Source organism: Hylobates moloch, unplaced genomic scaffold (assembly GCF_009828535.3).
Source record: "Hylobates moloch isolate HMO894 unplaced genomic scaffold, HMol_V3 SCAFFOLD_1, whole genome shotgun sequence".
Lineage (NCBI taxonomy): Eukaryota > Metazoa > Chordata > Mammalia > Primates > Hylobatidae > Hylobates > Hylobates moloch.
Genome location: NW_026652276.1, coordinates 102,446,179 through 102,466,131, shown reverse-complemented (window position 1 = coordinate 102,466,131; position 19,953 = coordinate 102,446,179). Strand labels below are relative to the sequence as shown.

At 48.0% G+C, this 19,953-nt stretch overlaps 1 protein-coding gene across 5 annotated transcripts in view; it reads right to left on the bottom strand.

Moving 5' to 3' along the window:
* Positions 1-1,901: 1,901 nt before the first annotated feature.
* Positions 1,902-19,953, bottom strand: part of HIP1 (huntingtin interacting protein 1) — a 195,742-nt gene continuing 177,690 nt past the window's right edge. For all 5 annotated transcript variants that reach the window (XM_058443959.1, XM_032756398.2, XM_032756408.2 and 2 more), the window contains 13 exons: positions 19,446-19,581; positions 18,508-18,594; positions 18,206-18,313; positions 17,556-17,692; positions 13,004-13,114; positions 11,882-11,940; positions 11,052-11,145; positions 9,273-9,373; positions 8,879-8,984; positions 7,139-7,262; positions 6,209-6,270; positions 3,060-3,168; positions 1,902-1,967 (listed from right to left, as the gene is read on the bottom strand). In XM_058443959.1, the coding sequence (XP_058299942.1) occupies positions 1,915-1,967; positions 3,060-3,168; positions 6,209-6,270; positions 7,139-7,262; positions 8,879-8,984; positions 9,273-9,373; positions 11,052-11,145; positions 11,882-11,940; positions 13,004-13,114; positions 17,556-17,692; positions 18,206-18,313; positions 18,508-18,594; positions 19,446-19,581 (1,287 nt within the window). In that variant the 3' untranslated portion in view covers positions 1,902-1,914. The remainder of the gene's footprint in view (positions 1,968-3,059; positions 3,169-6,208; positions 6,271-7,138; positions 7,263-8,878; positions 8,985-9,272; positions 9,374-11,051; positions 11,146-11,881; positions 11,941-13,003; positions 13,115-17,555; positions 17,693-18,205; positions 18,314-18,507; positions 18,595-19,445; positions 19,582-19,953) is intronic.

Sequence of the window (19,953 nt, the reverse complement as noted above, 5' to 3'; positions counted from 1 at the left end):
GGTTACACATCTGAGTATGGTCATCCGAGGTCCTGGGAGAGAGTTTTTTGAATGTCCCACTTAGAAAATGCACAGAGAGGGAGTTGGGGAGAGGGGTGGGCTAGGGAGATGGGGGTTGGTTCACAGTGATCAAACAGAAGTCTCACAACCCGTCATGTAGCAAAACCTAGCAATATTCTGTTGGAGCAGATCCTGGGAAGTGCTTGATGGCTACCACCAATGAGTTGCTATAGATAAAGAAGGAAGACGCTGTTTTTTCAAGATCAGAAGGTCACTTAAATGCTGGGGTCCATCTAGAAGAGGAAAAGTGCTGTTGGGCTGCCAATCCCTGGCAAGCTGTTCATGTGCCCTCTGTCCTCATCCTGTCCACAGGGCAGCGGGAGCCTGGGGCATGTGGCTGAAAGGAGCTGGAGCCGCTGGCTCTGTCCTTTCTCATTTTCTCTGACCCAAGAGCTCCAAATGATCTCCTTGCTTTGGGATCCAAGTCAGTAACAGTCCAGCACCTTGGCCTTGCTTCTGATTCTTGAAGGCTGATGTAGCCGGGCAGAAAGATGAGCCTTGCTAGAGTCACACCTGAAGTCCTCATTGCTCCAAGCATCTCTTTGTAGGATGTTGCTGCTTAAGGGAGGTTAGTAATAAATACTAAGGGTAGCAAACCAAGTATAGGGTTCTTTCCTGATGGAAGCAATTGCGTCTGATCTTCCGGGTTTGTCAATTACTTAGAAGGTGGAACGATCTTCCTATTCAAGAGGATGCCAAGGCAGACATCTGCAGAAAGGAGTTGGGAATTGCTCCCACGCTCCCTCTCTGGGCCAAGGGAGATGGCCCACTTGACACAGACCATTCACGGCCAGTTCATTCCGGCAGGGAAGTAGTGTTGTTGATCTCACCAGCTCCATTCAAGCATGTGATCAAGTTTTTGAGCCTGGTCATGGGAACTGAGCTGTGTGAACCCTCTTGTCCCTCTTTCTGTTGTATTCTCCCTTGTGAAGGTGGACAGAGGCTTTCCGCCAGGGTTCAGCTTTAGGAGGGAAAGGCACTCATTCTCCTTCTGCTTTTTGAGGAAAGCTGTCACTCAGCAGCTCCGCCTGACCCTGGAGCATGGACTGGGTGGGCCAGCACTTGCTCAGTGTGGAGGCGGAGGTGGAGCACCGAGAGGCCTGGGCAGCACCATCGCCGGAGCTGCCACAGTGGGGGGGCCCTGGAAACTCAGCCCCAGGGGTGTGCCCTTTGGGAGAGTTGGCTATGTGAGTGAAACTTAAAAAAAAAAATACAACCAAAAAACCCGACCAACCACCATAAGAAGCAGTGGAAATCCATGGCACTGCCCAAAGAGGGGGAGAATGGCCTTGGCATTCACAGCCAGGACACTCCTGCCGTCCTTCTGACTGTGCAGATTTCAGGGTAGTGTCCTGGTTTGGAATCCATCAGCCCTCTGATGCTCACAAGTTTGTGCAAATGATGAAACTGAAAAGACTGAGAAGAAAACAGAAAAGAAAAGGCATAAGATCTTCCCTCTCCAAGCTGTCAACAAACAACAAGCAGCCCCTCTATTAAGGATACCCATTGTTGTGGGGGTCAAATAGTCAGCAGGACTGGAGGTTGGTCCTCTCTGTTGAGTGGCCCTGCCCCCCACCACCCCTCTTTGTACCTAGGCTTGCTCATGGGCAGCACTGGCCAGCCTGGATGCTAACTAGGGAGGCGGGGAAAGAACAGAGACGACCATGGGTCCAAACAAAAAGGGTGTCGCTATGGAGGGAGTCTTTGGAAGTGTCATGCATGTCCTCGGCATTGGGTAACGGCAGTGGTGTGGCTGCCCCTGGGACTCCAAGGATTTGGCCTGTGGCTGGGGAAATAACACACACGAGATAGGTAACAAGGATTTACACTGACATATGGGGTGTTGGTTTGGCTCTATTCTTTTTCAGTTACCGCTTCTTGCAGTGTAGGTGGAGATGCCTCTGTTCCTAAAAGACAATGATAATTTATGTTGCAAAGCACTCAGGCATGCATGCATTCACTTAACCAACAAAACCTGCCACCATGGGGGCTCAAAAATACATTATAATTATAACCATGGTGTAATCACATAGTCCCCAAGTTTCGTGTCTAGGAATGACTAGGATCTGTCTATGGTTGGTGCCCAGAGTCAGTCAAGTCCAGTAAGAGTGAACAGTCTTGGCTGTGATCAAGTTGACTGCTTTCGACATGCAGACAACAACATATAGACTCGAGGTGATGGATGGCAAGTCTCTGGGCTGGCAGGCTGAATGTGACTCCATGCCACTCCATTTCTCCGCACCTGATCCCTTCTTTTTTTTTTTTTGTTGACACAGAGTCTCGCTCTGTTGCCCAGGCTGGAGTGCAGTGGCGCAATCTCGGCTCACTGCAAACTCCGCCTCCCGGGTTCACGCCATTCTCCTGCTTCAGCCTCCCGAGTAGCTGCGACTACAGGTGCCCACCACCACACCAGGCTAATTTTTTGTATTTTTAGTAGAGACGGGGTTTCACCATGTTAGCCAGGATGGTCTCAATCTCCTGACCTCGTGATCTGCCCACCTCGGCCTCCCAAAGTGCTGGGATTATAGGCGTGAGCCACCGCGCCCGGCCTACCACCTGATCCCTTCTATTTTTTGGCAATCGTTGCCCTTCACTGGCTCTAGATAGTCAGAACCTTGTAATTCACTTGTGCCTGTCTGCCAGATCTCGACTGACCACTATTTATTCATTTTTCAGCTCTCTGCTGGCCAGAAACTAAATTCCCAGGGAGTTGGCAAAGCTTGCTGGGCCTGGGAAGGAATGGCAGTGAGTGAGTTATGATCAATGTTTAGGTCTTAAAAGGTGACAACAAAAGCTTTCAATTCACCGTAATTTCACCCAAAGTTAGGCTTAAAGGTTATTTACAACGGAAGAGAAAACGGGTTCCATGAGGAGAGAAGAGAAGGAAGAAGCCGCCGATCTGGTGGATTCCTTGTTCTGTTCCATTCTAGGGGAAGGCCCTGGCCACACAGCTTCCCCTCCCTGCTGTGGGTTAGTGCCCATCCTTGGAGTCAGCTTACCTTCTTCCCAGCCCTCAGCAACACCAGCAAGCTCGTAGTGCTTTTTCCGAAGCTCTCCCAGTTTTTGACGCTCCTTCTGCAATTCATTTTCCAGCTCTAGCACCCTAACCTGTAAGGGAAAGTAAGTGGGATTTTCTCTTGATCAGCTCTCTGAGATTTAATTTTTATTTATTTATTTTTTTATAGAAATGGGGTCTTGCTCTGCTGCCCAGGCTGGTAGTGAACTCCTGGCCTCAAGAGATCCTCCTGTCTTGGCCTCCCAAAGTGCTGGGATTACAGGCATGAAACACCATGCCCAGCCTACATCTGTCTTATTTTGATTACTCCCTTTCTGCTGCATTGTGAATTCTTCTTCTTCCATATTATTCACCCTGTTTCCATACTTTATCCGGCCCTCAATTTCAATCCTCTTCTTTGCTCTAATTTTTCCATTCTCCCATGCATTTCTCTATCCCAGTAGCTCTTATGCTGTACTCACTGTGATCCTCTACTGGAAGTGAATGATGCTTTACAAATGCCTGAATGGTAGGTGGGTTTCTCTTCTGTTCCTCTGATAAATCACTATCTTAAAACAACTCTAATATTTAGCCTAACTGTATGGTGAGTACCAATCTAGTTGTAATCCTTCTTCAATCCCAGTTCCCTGGAAACCCAGGTAGGAACCAAATATGATGGTTCTGATATCTTTCAGGTATTTGTGCAACTTAGGCTTATTACTGCTACAGGAAAAAGCATGGAAAATCTTACTATAAAGGAAAGGGTGATCTTGTCTAGCTCTACTTCTCATTAATGTAATTTATTTTATTTCCTAATTCAAGGAATATTTGCTGGCCAGGCATGGTGGGTTATGCCTGTAATCCCAGCACTTTGGGAGGCCAACGTGGGTGGATCACCTGGGGTCAGGAGTTTGAGACTAGCCTGACCAACATGATGAAACCCCGTCTCTGATAAAAATATACAAAATTAGCCAGGTGTGGTGGTGCATGCCTATAATCCCACCTACTTGGGAAGCTGAGGCAGGAGAATTGCTTGAAACCAGGAGGCAGAGGTTGCAATGAGCTGAGATTGTGCCATTGCACTCCAGCCTGGGCAACAACAGCCAAAAAAAAAAAAAAAAAAAGGAATATTTGCTGAGCACTGATCATGTACCCCAGGCTGTTAATAGGTGCTGCAGACACAGTGGTAAACAGACAAAGTCCCTGCTTACCCTGTAGAGGGAAGAGACAAACAAATGAAGAAGAAAGATCACATTGTAAAGAAATGACACAGGGAGATAGGATAAAGCCTACGAATAGTCAGCCAAGTCTATTCTCAGAAAGTCGTTTTTCAGCTTACATGGCCTTAAGAGCTCAGCTGTCTGGAAACCTGGAGAAGAATATTCCAGGCAGAAGAAACAGCCAGAGCAAAGGCTCTGGGTGGATTGCCCGAGGTCAGGAGTTTGAGACTAGCCTGGCCAACATGGTGAAACCCCGTCTCTACTAAAAATACAAAAATTAGCCAGGCATGATGGTGCACATCTGTAATTCCAGCTACTTCAGAGACTGAGGCGGGAGAATCACTTGAATCTGGAAGGCAGAGGTTGCAGTGAACCAAGATTGTGCCATTGTACTCACTCCAGCCTAGGCAACAGAGCAAGACTCGGTCTCACACAAAAAAAAAAAAAAAAAAAAAAAAGAAGGAAAAATTAGCTGGGCATGGTGGTGTGCACCTGTAGTCCCAGCTACTCAGGAGGCTGAGGTGGGAGGATCCACCTGAGCCCAGGAGTTTGAGGCTGCAGTGAGCTGTGATCACACCACTGCACTCCAGCCTGGGGAACAGAGCAAGGCCCTGACTCAAAAAAATAAAAAAAATGCGGAGTGACACATCTTGGAGTACTTTAACAATTCCAATTTGAAATTCATCCCAAGACTGATGACCAGTTATTCTAGAAAAACTATGTCAATTTTTTTTTAAAGGATCTCGCTGATACCTATTTTACATGGTATGAGTTTATAGAACAACAGAGAGAAATAATAGCATTGCCTTTGATGAGTTAAAAGGATTTTCTCTTTTAAAACTAAAAGTCATATGCAAATAATTCATACCAGAAGTCTAAAACAGTGTTTATAGTAAGACTATTAAGTTTGTGGATACTAAGAGATCCTGGATAACATTTAGAGGAACGTTAGTCCAAGATTAGTGGGCAAGAGTTAAGAGTCTGATCTTGGCTGGGCGTGGCGGTTCATGCCTGTAATCCCAACCCTTGGGGAGGCTGAGGCAGGAGGGTTGTGTGAGGCCAGGAGTTGAGACCAGCCTGGGCAACATAGTGAGACCCCATCTCTATCTTATTTTAAAAAAGAAAGGGCTGGTGGCTCATGCCTGTAATCCCAGCACTTTAGAAGGCCCAGGTGGGCAGATCACAAGGTCAGGAGTTTGAGACCAGCCTGGCCAGCATGGTGAAACCTTATCTCTATTAAAAATAAAAAATTAAGGCCGGGCGCAGTGGCTCATGCTTGTAATCCCAGCACTTTGGGAGGCCGAGGTGGGCACATCACGAGGTCAGGAGATCGAGACCATCCTGGCTAACATGGTGAAACCCCATCTCTATTAAAAATACAAAAAATTAGCCGGGCGTGGTGGCGGGCGCCTGTAGTCTCAGCTACTTGGAGAAGCTGAGGCAGGAGAATGGCATGAACCCGGGAGGAGGAGCTTGCAGTGAGCTGAGATCACACCACTGCCCTCTAGCCTGGGTGACAGAGCAAGACTCTGTCTTAAAAAAAAAAAAAAAAAAATTAGCTGGGTATGGTGACGCACGTCTGTAATCCCAGCTACTTGGGAGGTTGAAGTAGAAGAACTGCTTGAACCTGGGAGGTGGAGAGTGCAGTGAGCCGAGATCACGCCACTGCACTCCAGCCTGGGCGACAGGATGAGACTCCATCTCAAAAAAGAAAAAAAACAAAAGAAGACAAACAAAAAAAAAAAACAAGGATTCTGATCTTCACTAATCACCTTCTCTACCTCCACTGTTTCTTCCAGCAAGATTTACATTCAGTCTTGGGTTAGTAGGTGCACCTGTGTTCATTTCCCTCTGGCTTTTCTCCGTGGGAATAATATTTAGAGTCCATGTCTAGGCAATAGAGGCTATCTAGACTTACAGATGGAGCTCTCACCTGGGAATCCATCTCTTGGCGTTTGATCTGTGTCAGCGTCATGCTTGAGAAGTCCATGTTGTCTGCAAGGATGGAAACAAGAAGGTCTTATCAAATTCTACCCTGGCTGACTGGCACCTGAGAGGCAGCCTATGCCAGTGCTCTGTGGAAACGCCTGGCTTGCCATTTGTCAACACTGCATGAAAGTAACTGAGGGGGCCGGACATGGCAGCTCACTCCTGTAATCCTAGCTCTTTGGGAGGCTGAGGTGGGTGGATCGCGAGGTCAGGAGTTTGAGACCAGCCTAGCCAACATGGTGAAACCCTGTCTTTACTAAAAATACAAAAATTAGCCAGGTGCGGTGGTGGGCACCTGTAATTCCAGCTACTTGGGAGGCTGAGGCAGGAGAATCACTTGAACCCTGGAGGTGGAGGTTGTAGTGAGCCAAGATTGAGCCATTGCACTCCAGCCTGGGTGACAAGAGCAAGACTCTGTCTCAAAAAAAAAAAAAAAAAAAGTCAGGGTGCGGTGGCTCACACCTATAATCCCAGCAAACTTTGGGAGGCCAAGCAGGGTGGATCACCTGAGGTGAGGAGCTCAAGACCAGCTTGGCCAACATGGTAAAACCCCGTCTCTACTAAAAATACAAAAATTAGCCAAGTGCGGTGGCGGGCGCCTGTAATCCCAGCTACTTGGGAAGCTGAGGCAGGAGAATCGTGTGAACCAGGGAGGTGGAGGTTTCAGTGAGCAGAGATCCTACCACTGCACTCCAGCCTGGGCGACAGAGTGAGACCCTGTCTCAAAAACAGAAATAAAGAAAAAATAAAATAAAAAGATGAAAAATATGAAAGAATTTAGACATAGTCCTGTGGGATTTGGTTGGGCACAGGGAAGGATGTAGAGAAGAGCTCAACAGGGTGGATAAGAAAAGGGTCCCTTTGGAAAGGCTACCTGTCTCTTCAATCTGTGATTTGCCGGAAATGGTTGAGGCCACGACGCCGGCAGTGGCCTGGTTCACTCCCCGAGAGGCCTGCTGCAGCTGGGCTAGGTTGGGGCTGTCCTTATCAGCTTTCACCTACCAGGACAAAGCAAATTTAGGTTCACACAACACCTGGGGCAATGAGGACTGAATCAGATAATTGCTCTGATGGTTCTTAGCAAAGATATGTGGGCCAAACGGCAATCACCAATCAGCTTCTCAAAATCTGCTGCCTGTAGTCAGCTCCTGAAATATCTATCATATAAAAAATTATTCCTGGCTTTTTTGCTTGGTAGCTTCCAAACTCTAAGCATTATCACTTATTTGGACAATGTGCCCAGTTGTGGAAACCAATTTGGGATGACCAGAAAATAAGGACAAATAAAGAACACTCTGGGATACTGTGAAACTTTTAAAAGGATTTGGGGCACCAGCTTTACATGAGAATTAGTTGGGGGCACTGATGATATTGATTCAAAAAATAATTTTTTTTTTTTTTTAGACAGAGTTTGCTCTTGTTGCTCAGGCTAGAGTGCAATGGCATGATCTTAGCTCAATGCAACCTCCGCCTCCCAGGTTCAAGTGATTCTCCTGCCTCAGCCTCCCAAGTAGCTGGGATTACAAGTGCCCACCACCACACCCGGCTAATTTTTTGTATTTTTAGTAGAAACTGGATTTCACCATGTTGGCCAGGCTGGTCTTGAACTCCCGACCTCAGGCCTCCTAAAAGTGCTGGGATTACAGGAGTGAGCCATCGTGCCTGGCCTGATTCAAATTTGAACACTAATAAAGAGGGGTTGTAGAATCTCAGAGCCAAGCCAGGTAACCTGTTTATGATGCCAACCTATTCCTTATTCGAGTGTTTCTTGAATGCCAGGACTGCTAATTGGAAGTTGGCATTGCTGGGACTCTCTAACGCCACTTGTAACAGATGTGAGGAAAGCCACGAGGGACATGTGTGATGCACCTGGGTACAGACGTTCCTCGCTGTCACACGAAAGGCCTCTAAGGCCAGGTATGGTGGCTCACACCTGTAATCCTAGCACTTTGGGAGGCTGAGGCAGGTGGATCACGAGGTCAGGAGATCGAGGCCATCCTGGCTAACACGGTGAAACCCCGTCTCCTCTAAAAATACAAAAAATTAGCCGGGTGTGGTGGCACGTGCCTGTAGTCCTAGCTACTTGGGAGGCTGAGGCAGGAGAATCACTTGAACCTGGGAGGCAGAGGTTGCAGTGAGCTGAGATCACGCCACTGCACTCCAGCCTGGGTGACAGAGCAAGGCTCTGTCTCAAAAAAAAAAAAAAAGCCTCTGTAAGAGGATGGTATGGGATCCTTAAGAGGCTGAATTTTTATTTGGAAGCGAATCCACCTGAGCCCTGCATAAATCATCTGTTCTCAGGACCAGTTCCATCCCATCATTCAAGTACTATCTAACCTAGTCAAGTACTCTCTGACTCCTAAGTAGTCTCTATCCTTGCCAAGTACCATCTAACCTAACCAAGTACCATCTAACCTAGCCAAGTACTCTCTAACCCCTTAGTACCCTTTAACCTAGCTAAGTACCGTCTAACCTAGCCAAGTGCCATCTAACCTAGCCAAGTACTCTCTAACTCACCCAAGTAATGCCTAACGCAGCCAAGTACTCTTTAACCTAGCCTAGTACTCTCTAAGCAGGCCTTCCAGGGTCCTAGGAGGTCCAGCACAGGTCCTACCTTGGATGCAGCCACAAGCTGGGCTGTGCTAGCAGCAATTTCATGAGAACACACCATTAGCTCCTCAAATTTCCCTCTGCCTTGTACCACCAGATCAGCTGCATCCCTGATGGAAAACGACAAGAGGGACTAAGTTATGGGCAAATGAGCTGCAACTCCTCCACAATCCCACCTCCAGACCACCCCATCGCCCTTGGCTAAACAGGGAGGGGAGGCTGCCTGCCCTGTGTCCCCTGGGAGAGCCAGGCTCCCTTGTAAACTCGGTCCTATTGACTTCCTGATCAATAGTTTATTTCTAAGGGACAGTTTTTTTTTTTCCCTCCTTAGCTATTGTTTGGAGTGGATCAATGGAAGAGGGGTCATGGGAGGAGCCTTGGTACCAATGGATACTTACACCATGACAGTGGCTCCCCAGCCCACAGCCTTGGAGGCTGAGATGAGTCCTTCTGTCCATCGAGAGTTCTTGGCATAAAACTCTTTAGGGGATGCTGTACCCTAGGGAAATAAAAAATAGTAATAGCTACCTTTTATTGAGCATGTACTATATGGCAGGTGCTTTTATACATATATTATCCCAAATCATCCTCATAGTAACTCTGAGACATAAGCATTAGTATTCCCATTTTACAAAAAAGAAGAAGATTCAGAGACTAAAATGGCTTTTCCGGCTGGGTGCAGTGGCGCTCGCCTGTAATCCCAGCACTTTGGGAGGCTGAGGCAGGTGGATCACTTGAGGTCAGGAGTTCAAGACCAGCTTGGGCAACATGGTGAAACCCTGTCTCTATTAAAAATACAAAAATTGGCTGGGTGTGGTGGTGGGTGCCTGTGATCTCAGCTACTCAGGAGGCTGAGGCAGGACAATCACTTGAACCTAGGAGGCAGAGGTTGCAGTGAGCTGAGATCGCGTCACTGCACTCTAGCCTGAGCAACACGGCGAGATTTTGTCTCAAACAAAACAAAACAAAACGCTGGCTGGGCGTGGTGGCTCACACCTGTAATCCCAGCACTTTGTGAGGCCAAAGTGGGCAGATCATGAGGTCAAGAGATTGAGACCATCCTGTCTAACATGGTGAAACTCGGTTTCTACTAAAAATACAAGAATTAGCTGGGCGTGGTGGTGTGCGCCTGTAGTCCCAGCTACTCGGGAGGCTGAGGCAGGAGAATCGCTTGAACCCAGGAGGCAGAGGTTGCAGTGAGCCGAGATTGCATCACTGCATTCTAGCCTGGCGACAGAGCGAGACTCAGTCTCAAAAGCAAACAAACAAACAAACAAAAAACCCAAAACAAAAAAACAACAAACAAAAAGACTTTTCCCAAGGTCATGCAGGAAATAAATGGAAGTAAATCTTGGGCTTTTCTGACTCCAAAGCCTGTAGCATTTCTACCATACCATGACATTTCTGTATTGTATATGTAAGAATAAATATTCTCATACGAATAAGTTATGATCTGAAAAGAGTCTAGCCACTCTGCAATTTGCCAAAAAAAAGGAGACTACACAGTGAATACATTAAAAAAATATATTTCTACTTGGATTTGAAAAATGTTTTTATGCTTTGGGGTGCTCTCAGGAAGATAAAAGGCACCAGCAAAGCAGGCCTGGCTGCTTGCTTTATGGCACTGTTCTCAGGCTCATTAACCCCTCCCTGGACTTACGCCTCCCAAGCTGCGGCAGCATATGGGGGAATGAGAAAAAAACAACATGACGATAATCCCAGCAAAGGTATGAGACCACGAAGTGATGCGTTGATAAGAGGCTGACAGCAGAGTCTATTTGTAAGGGCAAGTTGACTCTGCTGTTGGAAACAGACAAGGCTGAGCTCCCCGTGAAAAGCCAGTCTCAAGCTGGCATTCAGGACCTGCTTCGTTTGCAAAAGTCCTCATGTCTCCCTCAGAGTACCCAGGTTTGCAGTGTAAGCGGGGCTCCCATAGCAAGTTCCAACAATGTCTGCCTGTGCGAAGGGAGCTGGAGTTGGGACACACGCCTGGCCACCCTCTGGGGAGGTCCTAGAGCTCTGACTTCTCCCCAGGGCCTCTGCTGATGTCTACAGGAGTGGCAGCTGTGTGCTCAGGTGGACACACAGAGCAAGATGGCAGCATCACAGAGTCCGGTGGAGCGGGAGTCTGTCACCAATGCCTCCTCTTCCTGCCGAGGGCCCACACCCACGCTCACCCTGCCGCTCTCCACAATCTCTCTCTGGAGGTCCTTAGAGGCCATGATGAGCACCTGAATAGCTTGCATGAGGCTGGTACAGCAACCAAGGATCCTGCCAAACAAATAAACAAACAAGTTGGGGATACACTGAGACCAAGACCCAAGATCAATGAACACGACGGTTTTCTTCCCCACTCCTAGCCAAAGGCAAGCTTGGAATGGGAAAGGGAGGTAAGAAGCGTGCTGAGATTGCTGGAACATTCTGCGGGGAGGCACCGAAGGAGAGGCTGGGGAGTGAGAGAGATCTAATTGTGGGTCTCCATCGTAAGGAATAGTGAAGTTGTGATTCCTAGGGCTTCTTTTCTTCTTTTTTGAGACAGAGTCTTGCTCTGTCACCCAGGCTAGAATGCAGAGGCATAATCTTGGCTCACTGCAACCTCCACCTCCTGGGTTCAAGTGATTCTCCTGCCTCAGCCTCCCAAGTAGCTGGGACTACATGCATGCACCACCACGCCTGGCTAATTTTTGTATTTTTAGTAAAGACGATTTTTCACCACGTTGGGCAGGCTGGTCTCAAACTCCCGACCTCAGGTGATCCTCCCTCAGCCTCCCAAAGTGCTGGGATTACAGGTGTGAGCCACCGCGCCAGCCCGGGGTTTCTTTTCTTATATAGTGAAACAGCAATATTGCTGTCATCATTAATACTGTCATTGATGATTACATCAACTCAGCCCTTCCCCGTGGTTGCTACTGCTCTCCTCTAATTCCCTAATAAGTATGCAAGTATAGCCCAATGTCAGGAAGACGGATCCTGCTCCCCTAGGTCCCACCGTGCCGCTCAGACCGACCTTTCATTCACCTCCAATTTGACTCCTGTGTCTCCTGCTCGGGATTTGCTGAGCATCTCCTGTGAAAAAGAAGCATGGTTTCTAAATGTGCCTTGAATATTAAGGATCCACTAATGTCCTACTATACTTTCAGTCCAACATCATGTGGTAGCTGGGAAACCTGAATCTGGAAGTCCCCAAGTCCCTGCCCACATCCTTGAGAGAGTCAGAAAAAGAATCCAGACTCTAATCTATTCAGGGGGAGTGCAGCTGCAGTGGGCTGGCTCTGTGATCCGTGTCTTTTTGTTTTGTTTTGTTTTGAGATGGAGTCTCACTCTGTCACCCAGGCTGGAGTGAGCGGTGTGATCTCGGCTCACTGCAACCTCCGCTCCCTGGGTTCAAGCGATTCTCCTGCCTCAGCCTCCCGAGTGGCTGGGATTACAGGCACGCGCCACCATGCCCAGCTAATTTTTGTATGTTTAGTACAGACCGGGTTTCACCATGTTGTCCTCCTGACCTCATGATCTGCCTGCCTCAGCCTCCCAAAGTGCTGGGAATACAGGCGTGAGCCACCACGCCCGGCCAGAACCCAGGATGTTCTGACACCAAAGTATCTGATTCTTGAGGAAACTGATTACCTTCTCTCATGAGGACCTTCTCATTTTCTATCACTCAGAAAAACTAGCGAGTTCAGATTTTGGTCTCTCTCTCTTTTTTTTTTTTTTTTTTTACAATTTAAAAACATTTTTACAGACAGGGTCTCACTCTCTCGCCCAGGCTAGAGTGCAGTGGTGCAATCGTGGCTCACTGTAGCCTCCAATTCCTGGGCTCAAGTGATCCTCCTGCAGCCTCCGGAGTAGTTGGGACTGTAAGCATGCAACACCATGCCCAGCTAATTATTTTATTTTCTGTAGAGATGGGGTCTTGCTATGATGTCCAGGCTGGTCTCAAACTCCTGGACTCAAGTGATCCTCCCAAGGTGCTGGGGTTACAGGCATGAGCCACTGTGCCTGGCAAATTCTGGTTTCTGTCTTAGGGGGTCGCCATGGCCTTAATGAACGACTGTGACATGTCTAATGAGCAGTGTTGCAGAAAGGCAGCTGCAAAGGTATCGTTTCAGGAGATCCTGCAGGAACCTCCTACCTCTATTCTGGCCGTGGCAGTTTCAATAGCAGCTGAAGTGGCCGCCATCTCCTTGTCCACCAGGTCCCCCAGCTCCTCCTGCTTGATGTCCAGGCCCCTGGGCAGGAGCTCCTGTGAACACATCACAAAGGCTGAACTGACCCTGGGGCCTCCTCTCTCTTCTCCTCTGCCATGTATAACCCTTACAAGATGGCAGAGGCAGGAGGCCACCCAGCAAACACATTCTGCAAGCCACAGGGCTTGTGGGGGGGTCTTTCGCAGACCCCATCTTGTCCTCTCTGTGACACGAACTCTGGAACCTCATGCTCCTCCTCACTCAGGATCCACCTCCTTCCAGAATGCCATCGCTGCCTCCCCCTGCAAGGCCATTCCGCCACCACTAAGACCCCAGTCCCTTAGTTGTGCAGTGTCAATTGTACTAGCTACACAGGAGGTATTTTTTATAATTTTTTCTTTTTCTTTTTCTTTTTTCTTTCTTTCTTTCTGTTTTTTCTTTTTTTTTTCAAGACAGAGTCTCAATCTGTTGCCCAGGCTGGATGGAGTACAGTGGCACAATCTCGGCTCACTGCAGCCTCCGCCTCCCGGGCTCAAGGGATTATCCTGCCTCAGCCTCCCAAGTAGCTGGGATTGCAGGTTTGTGCCACCATGCCCGGCCAATTTTCATATTTTTAGTAGAGATAGGTTTCACTATTTTGCCCAGGCTGGTCTCGAACTCCTGACCTCAGGTAATCCTCCTGCCTCGGCCTCCCAAAGTGCTGGGATTACAGGTGTAAGCCACCATGCCTGGACCTAATTTTTGATTTTTTTGAGACAGAGTCTTGCTCTGTCACCAAAGATGGAGTGCAGTGGCATGATCATAGCTCACTGCAGCCTCGACCTTCCATGCTCAAGCAATCCTCCCACCTCTACCACCAGAGTAGCTGGGAGTACAGGGGTGCACCACCAAGCCCGGCTAATTGTGTTTTTTTTTTTTTTAATAGAGATGGGGTCTCAGCCTATGTTGCCCAGGCTGGTCTTGAATTCCTGGGCTCAAGTGATCCTCCCGTCTTGGCCTCCCAATGTGCTGGGACTGAGTTACTACACCTGGCCTACAACTTTTTCAAATACAGATGGTATCTTCCACTTTGACCCTGACTTAACTTCGCTTCCACAGCGATCATATGAGGCGGGTATTATTCCTACTATGCAGATAGGAAGCTGGGGATAAGAGGTAGAATGTCTTGACCACAGTTATGCTAACAAATGGCAGGGCAGGGATTTGAACTAAGGTCTGACAAACAGCAAAGCCTATGATTTTCAAAACATGATGAGTTATACATACTGCGGTATAAAATATATATGAATGGTTCGAAGGATAAGAATAAAGACGCATGTTATCCACCACCCAACTTAAAACTTAAGGAATGCCATAAGAAACATCAATACCTTTGGAATCCTATTTGTACTTGTATGTGCCCTAATTCTACCTCCCTTCCTCCCTGCCTTCTATCCCAAGAGACACAGAATTCAAGAGAGTGGTTGTCGTGTCTTATTTTATTTTATTTTTTTTAAGACAAAAAATAAAAGCCTGTTGCCCAGGCTGGAGTGCAGTGGTGCGATCATAGCTCACTGCAGCCTCCCACTCCTGGGCTCAAGTGATCCTCCTGCCTCAGCCTCCTGAGTAGCTGGGACAACAGGCACACACCACTAGACTCTGCTAACTTTTAACTTTTTTGTAGAGTCAGAGTCTTGCTTTGCAGCCCAGGCTGTATCAAACTCCTGGCCTCAAGTGATCCTCCCGCTCCGGCCTCCCAAAGTTCTGGGATTTTCAGACATGTGCCACTATGCCTGGCCTGTCTTATTATTATTATTTTTTAACTCCATATAGATGCATCCCTAAACAATATATTGTTAAGTTTGAATGTTTGAGTCTTTTTATATAAAAGGAATCCTGCTGTATATATTTTTCCATGACTTGATTTTTCACTCAACATTCTATGTGTGAGATTCATCCTAATACCTAGTAATTCTGATTCTACGTATACACTCTAGAGAAACTGACATGTGTGCATGTATGATCATAGGGGCAAATTAGTAACAACCCAAACTGGAAATAACCCAAATGTCCATCATCAAGAGAACAGACAGATGAATTAAACGATGTTCACACGATAGATAGAGTAGTGAAAATGAATGTATCTTCTTAGATTAATTTCACAGAATGTGGAGTGAAAAAGTGAGTTGTAGAAGAATATATACAGTAGGAGTTCATTTACCTGTAGTCTATATCATGTGAAACTAACTCTATTATTTAGGGAGGCAAAGATGAAGATGATAATTTTTTTTTTTTTTTTTGAGGCAGTGTCTCACTCTGTCACCCAGGCTGGAGTGCAATGGTGCAATCTTGGCTCACAGCAGCAGCCTCCACCTCCTGGGCTCAAGGGATTATCCTGCCTCAGCCTCTCAAGTAGCTGGGATTACAGGTGTGCTCTGGGATTACAAAATTAGCCACCACACCTGGCTAATTTTGTATTTTTAATAGAGATGGAGTTTCATTATGTTGGCCAGGCTGGTCTCGAACTCCTGGCCTCAGGTGATCCGCCCACCTCAGCCTCCCAAAGTGCTGGGATCACAGGCATGAGCCACCACAACTGGCCCTGATCTTTTTATTTTTTCTTTTTAGAGACAGGGTCTTACTCTGTCACCCAGGCTGGAGTACAGTGGTGCGATCACGGTTCACCGCAATCTTGAGCTCCTAGGCTTAGGTGATCCTCCTGCCTCAGCCCCCTGAGTAGCTGGGACCACAAATGCTCACCATCACACCTGGCCAATTTTTAAATTTGTTGTAAAGAGAGGGCGCCACTAAGTTGCCCAGGCTGGTCTCAAATTCCTGGCCTCAATTGATCCATCCACCTTGGCTGGACATGGTCTTTTTATTATCTTCTTCTGGAACTCCAATTAGACATTCTATCCTCATGGCTTTTATTTTTTTATTTGTTTATTTTTTGAGCAGAGTTTCGCTCTTGTTACCCAGGCTGGAGCGCAAAGGCACGATCTCAGCTCACTGCAACCTCAGCTTCCCAGGTTCAAGTGATTCTCCTGCCTCAGCCTCCTAAGTAGCTGGGATTACAGGCGCCCACCATCATGCCTGGCTAATTTTTTGTATTTTTAGTAGAAACGGGGTTTCACCATGTTGGCCAGGCTGGTCTCAAACTCCTGACCTCAGGTGATCCACCTGTCTCAGCCTCCCAAAATGCTGGGATTACAGGCGTTGAGCCACCACGCCTGGCCCTATCCTCATGTCTTAACCAATACATTCCAATTCATAACACTGGGGAAAAAAATGGAAAAAAATTGTACTTCATAGAAATGGTTTTCTTATTTTTCTTTCCCATAGAGTCCATGTCTTCTCTGTCCCTATATACACTTAACCCAATTTCTGGTATACAAGACATATTTATTTATTTATAGCAGAGGCAGGGTCTCACTCTGTTGCCCAGGCTGGAGTGCAGTGGCACAATCATAGCTCACTGTGGCCTCCAACCCCTGGGCTCAAGCAATCCTCCTGCCTCAGCCTCCCAAGTAGCTGGGAGTACAGGTGCGTGACATCATGCCTGTCTAATTTTTAAAAAATTTTTATTTGGTAGAGACAAGGTCTCACTATGTTGCCTAGGCTGATATTGAACTCCTGGCCTCAAGTGATCCTCCTGCCTCGGCCTCCCAAAGTGCAGGGATTACAGGTGTGAGCCACTGTGCTCGGCCACTACATCTTTAGTAAATGAATGAATACAGTGTTATTTCCATTTTGGGTATTACCTGCCCATCTAGATAAAAATCCTTGGAGACAGGGGAGCTGCCTATACTTCTTTGATATTGCCTAGTGTAATGATGACAACATAGTAGATTCTCAGCTAACAGCCAGTGAATTAAATATAGCTGGAAAGTCCTTCAGGAGGTTTTCCCTTTTTAAAAAATTTTTTTTATTTTTAAAGAGACAGGGTCTCATTTTGTTGCCCAGGCCTGTCTCAAACTTCTGGGATCAAGTGATCCTATTTTTTTTTTTTTTTTTTTTTTTTTTGAGACGGATCTCGCTCTTATGCCCAGGCTGGAGTACAATGGTGTGATCTCGGCTCACTGCAACCTCCGCCTCCTGGGTTCAAGCAATTCTCCTGCCTCGGCCTCCCAGTACCTGGAATTATAGGCATACACTACCATGCTGGGCTGATTTTTGTATTTTTAGTAGAGACAGGGTTTCACCCTGTTGGCCAGGCTGGTCTCTAACTCTTGACCTCAAGTGATCTGCCCACCTCAGCCTCCCAAAGTGCTGGGATTACAGGCATGAGCCATCACGCCTAGCCTCAAGTGATCCTCCTGACTCGGCCTCCCAAAGTGCTGGGATTACAGGCATACATCACTGCACCCGGCCAGATTTTCCAATTTTAACAATTTGTTTCTAGAATCAAGTTGTAAGTGCAGAAAGAACTAGCTCAGAACATCACCGATTCCTTGGGCGCTCACCAGCATGCACACCCAGAAGAATAACAACATTCCTCAACCATACTACTACAAGTACCTCGCTGATGGCCTTGATCTTGCTCAGGCAGTTCCTCATGGCTGTGCTGTCAGCATTCTCAAGGCTTCCCTCTTCCTCCAGGGAGGCCAGGTAGGCGAGGGTTTCCCTGCCATACTGCTTACAGGCCTCGGTCAGTGCTGGAGAAACAAGGCAATAGACACTTTTTTTTTTTTTTTTTTTGAGACGGAGTCTCGCTCTTGTTGCCCAGGCTGGAGTGTAGTGGCGCCATCTCGGCTCACTGCAAACTCCGCCTCCTGAGTTCAAGCAATTCTCCTGGGATTACAGGTGCGCCACCATGCCCGGCTAATTTTTGTATTTTTAGTAGAGACGGGGTTTCACCATGTTGGCCAGACTGGTCTCGAACTCCTGACCTCAGGTGATCTGCCTGCCTCATCCTCCCAAAGTGTTACGGCGATTACAGGCATGAACCATTGCATCCGGCCCATCATTTTTGTATCTTTAGTAGAGATGGCGTTTTGTCATATTGGCCAGGCTGTTCTTGAACTCCCGACCTCAAAGTGATCTGCCCGCCTCAGCCTCCCAAAGTGCTGGGGTTACAGGCATGAGCCACTGCGCCCAGCCCAACAGAGACTTTTAAAGGCCCCCTGCTCCCCTGGTCCATGAACAGCCCCTCATGTCCTGGTACTCACAGTCGGCAGGCTCCGGTGGGGCTCTGAGGCAGGTGGTGGCACCATGAGCAATGGCGTCGCTGGTCAAGTGGGCCAGCAGGGTTATGGAATGGAGAAGTCCACTGACGTCTGCCAGGATTGGAAAGGGAAGTTTCTCAGGTCTGGTTGATGGTGTCACTTTCATACCCTCTCCTCCCCTGTTTTATGCGTTACCTACACGCCTTTCTTGATGCAGAGGGAGCTGTCACTATCCCCGCATTCAGGTGCTTCTGAACCCTGTCCCGCCGTCACTAATGACAGAGACTATCCTTGGCCATTCTTACCTTCTGGGCAGGCCAGATACTGGCTCCAGCTTTTCTCCAGTTGCTCGATGCAGCTGGAAATGGATGTGACCGTGGAGAGGAGGTGATCTGTGAGAGGGAATATGGGGCAAGGTCAGAGCAAGTTCTCATAGCTGGCTTCATCCTTGTTCATTAAGCACTGAATGGAGGAGCTTACCTAGTGGGTAAGCTTCCTGCCTAGATGTGAATTTCATGAGTAATCACCTCTTGATTCAGACCATAGTTTTTTCCTTAGAGAAACACAGAATTGTCTGCTCCTGGTGGATGTTTTATCAGCGTGACCCACTGTCTAAAGCAGTGGCTATCACACCTGGGGGCTTTAGAAACTACTACTGCTGGGCCTGGCGTGGTGTCTCATGCCTGCAATTCCAGCACTTTGAGAGGCCAAGGTGGGAGTTCAGAAGTTCGGGACCATCCTGGGCAATATAGTGAGACCTCGTCTCTACCAAAAATTAAAAAATTAGCCAAGGCCAGGCATGGGGGCTCATGCCTGTAATTCCAGCACTTTGGGAGGCCAAGGTGGGTGGATAGCCTGAGCCCAGCTCTTCAAGACCAGTCTGAGCAACCAAAACCAAAAATTAGCTGGGCGTGGTGTTGCACGCCTGTAGTCCCAGCTACTTGGGAGACTGAGTGGGGAGGATTGCGTGAGCCCAGGAAGGGGAGGTTGCAGTGAGCCACGGCAGTGCACTCCAGCCTGGGCAACAGAGTAAGACCCTATCTCAAAAAGGGGGAAAAAAAATACTAGTGTACAGGCCCTAATGTACAGAGTTTCCAAATGTAACTGATCTGGGCACCCCTAAGGTAAAGCTGACATGCCACTGGGCTGAGAGCACCTGAGCTAAGTATCACAAGATTCAACATCAACTGAGTCTCAGGCTGTGAGGACCTGGCCCCTGCCAGCTGGGCAATTGCAAGTGTACCTGCAGACCCAGCGCAGCTGATGAGAGGAGGTTCTTCAAGCTGGTTCAGGGCGTCTTGTATCACCTGCTCCGCAGCCTTCCTGGACCCCACCAGAAGCATTTTTCGTTGGTCTTTGGCAAGCTGGCACATAGATTCCTAAAAACGGTCCAGGGAGGTGAGAGTCTGCCCTAGACTCCATAATGAACCTGAGCAGCATGACCTGGCTGGGGCTGTTAGCATCTTAGCTCAAGTCATGGCCAATGAGGTCCAAGCCAGTGAGCTCGAGACAGAGAAAGGTGCTTTAACTGTGTGCACAGGGTGTGCGGCTGCCCACAGAGGCTGTGCGGATGGATCACTGCTCCCACTTCTCATGGCTGGGAGGAGATGCCAAACTTCTCTTCTCATACAAAAAAGACCGCAGTTTGCTTTCCCTCATGGGCTCTGCAGGCAATGCAGGGCCTGCTGGCATTACACCTACAGAGTGTCTGCACAATCAGGCCAAGGCCCCAAACCCCTTCTCAGCAGCCC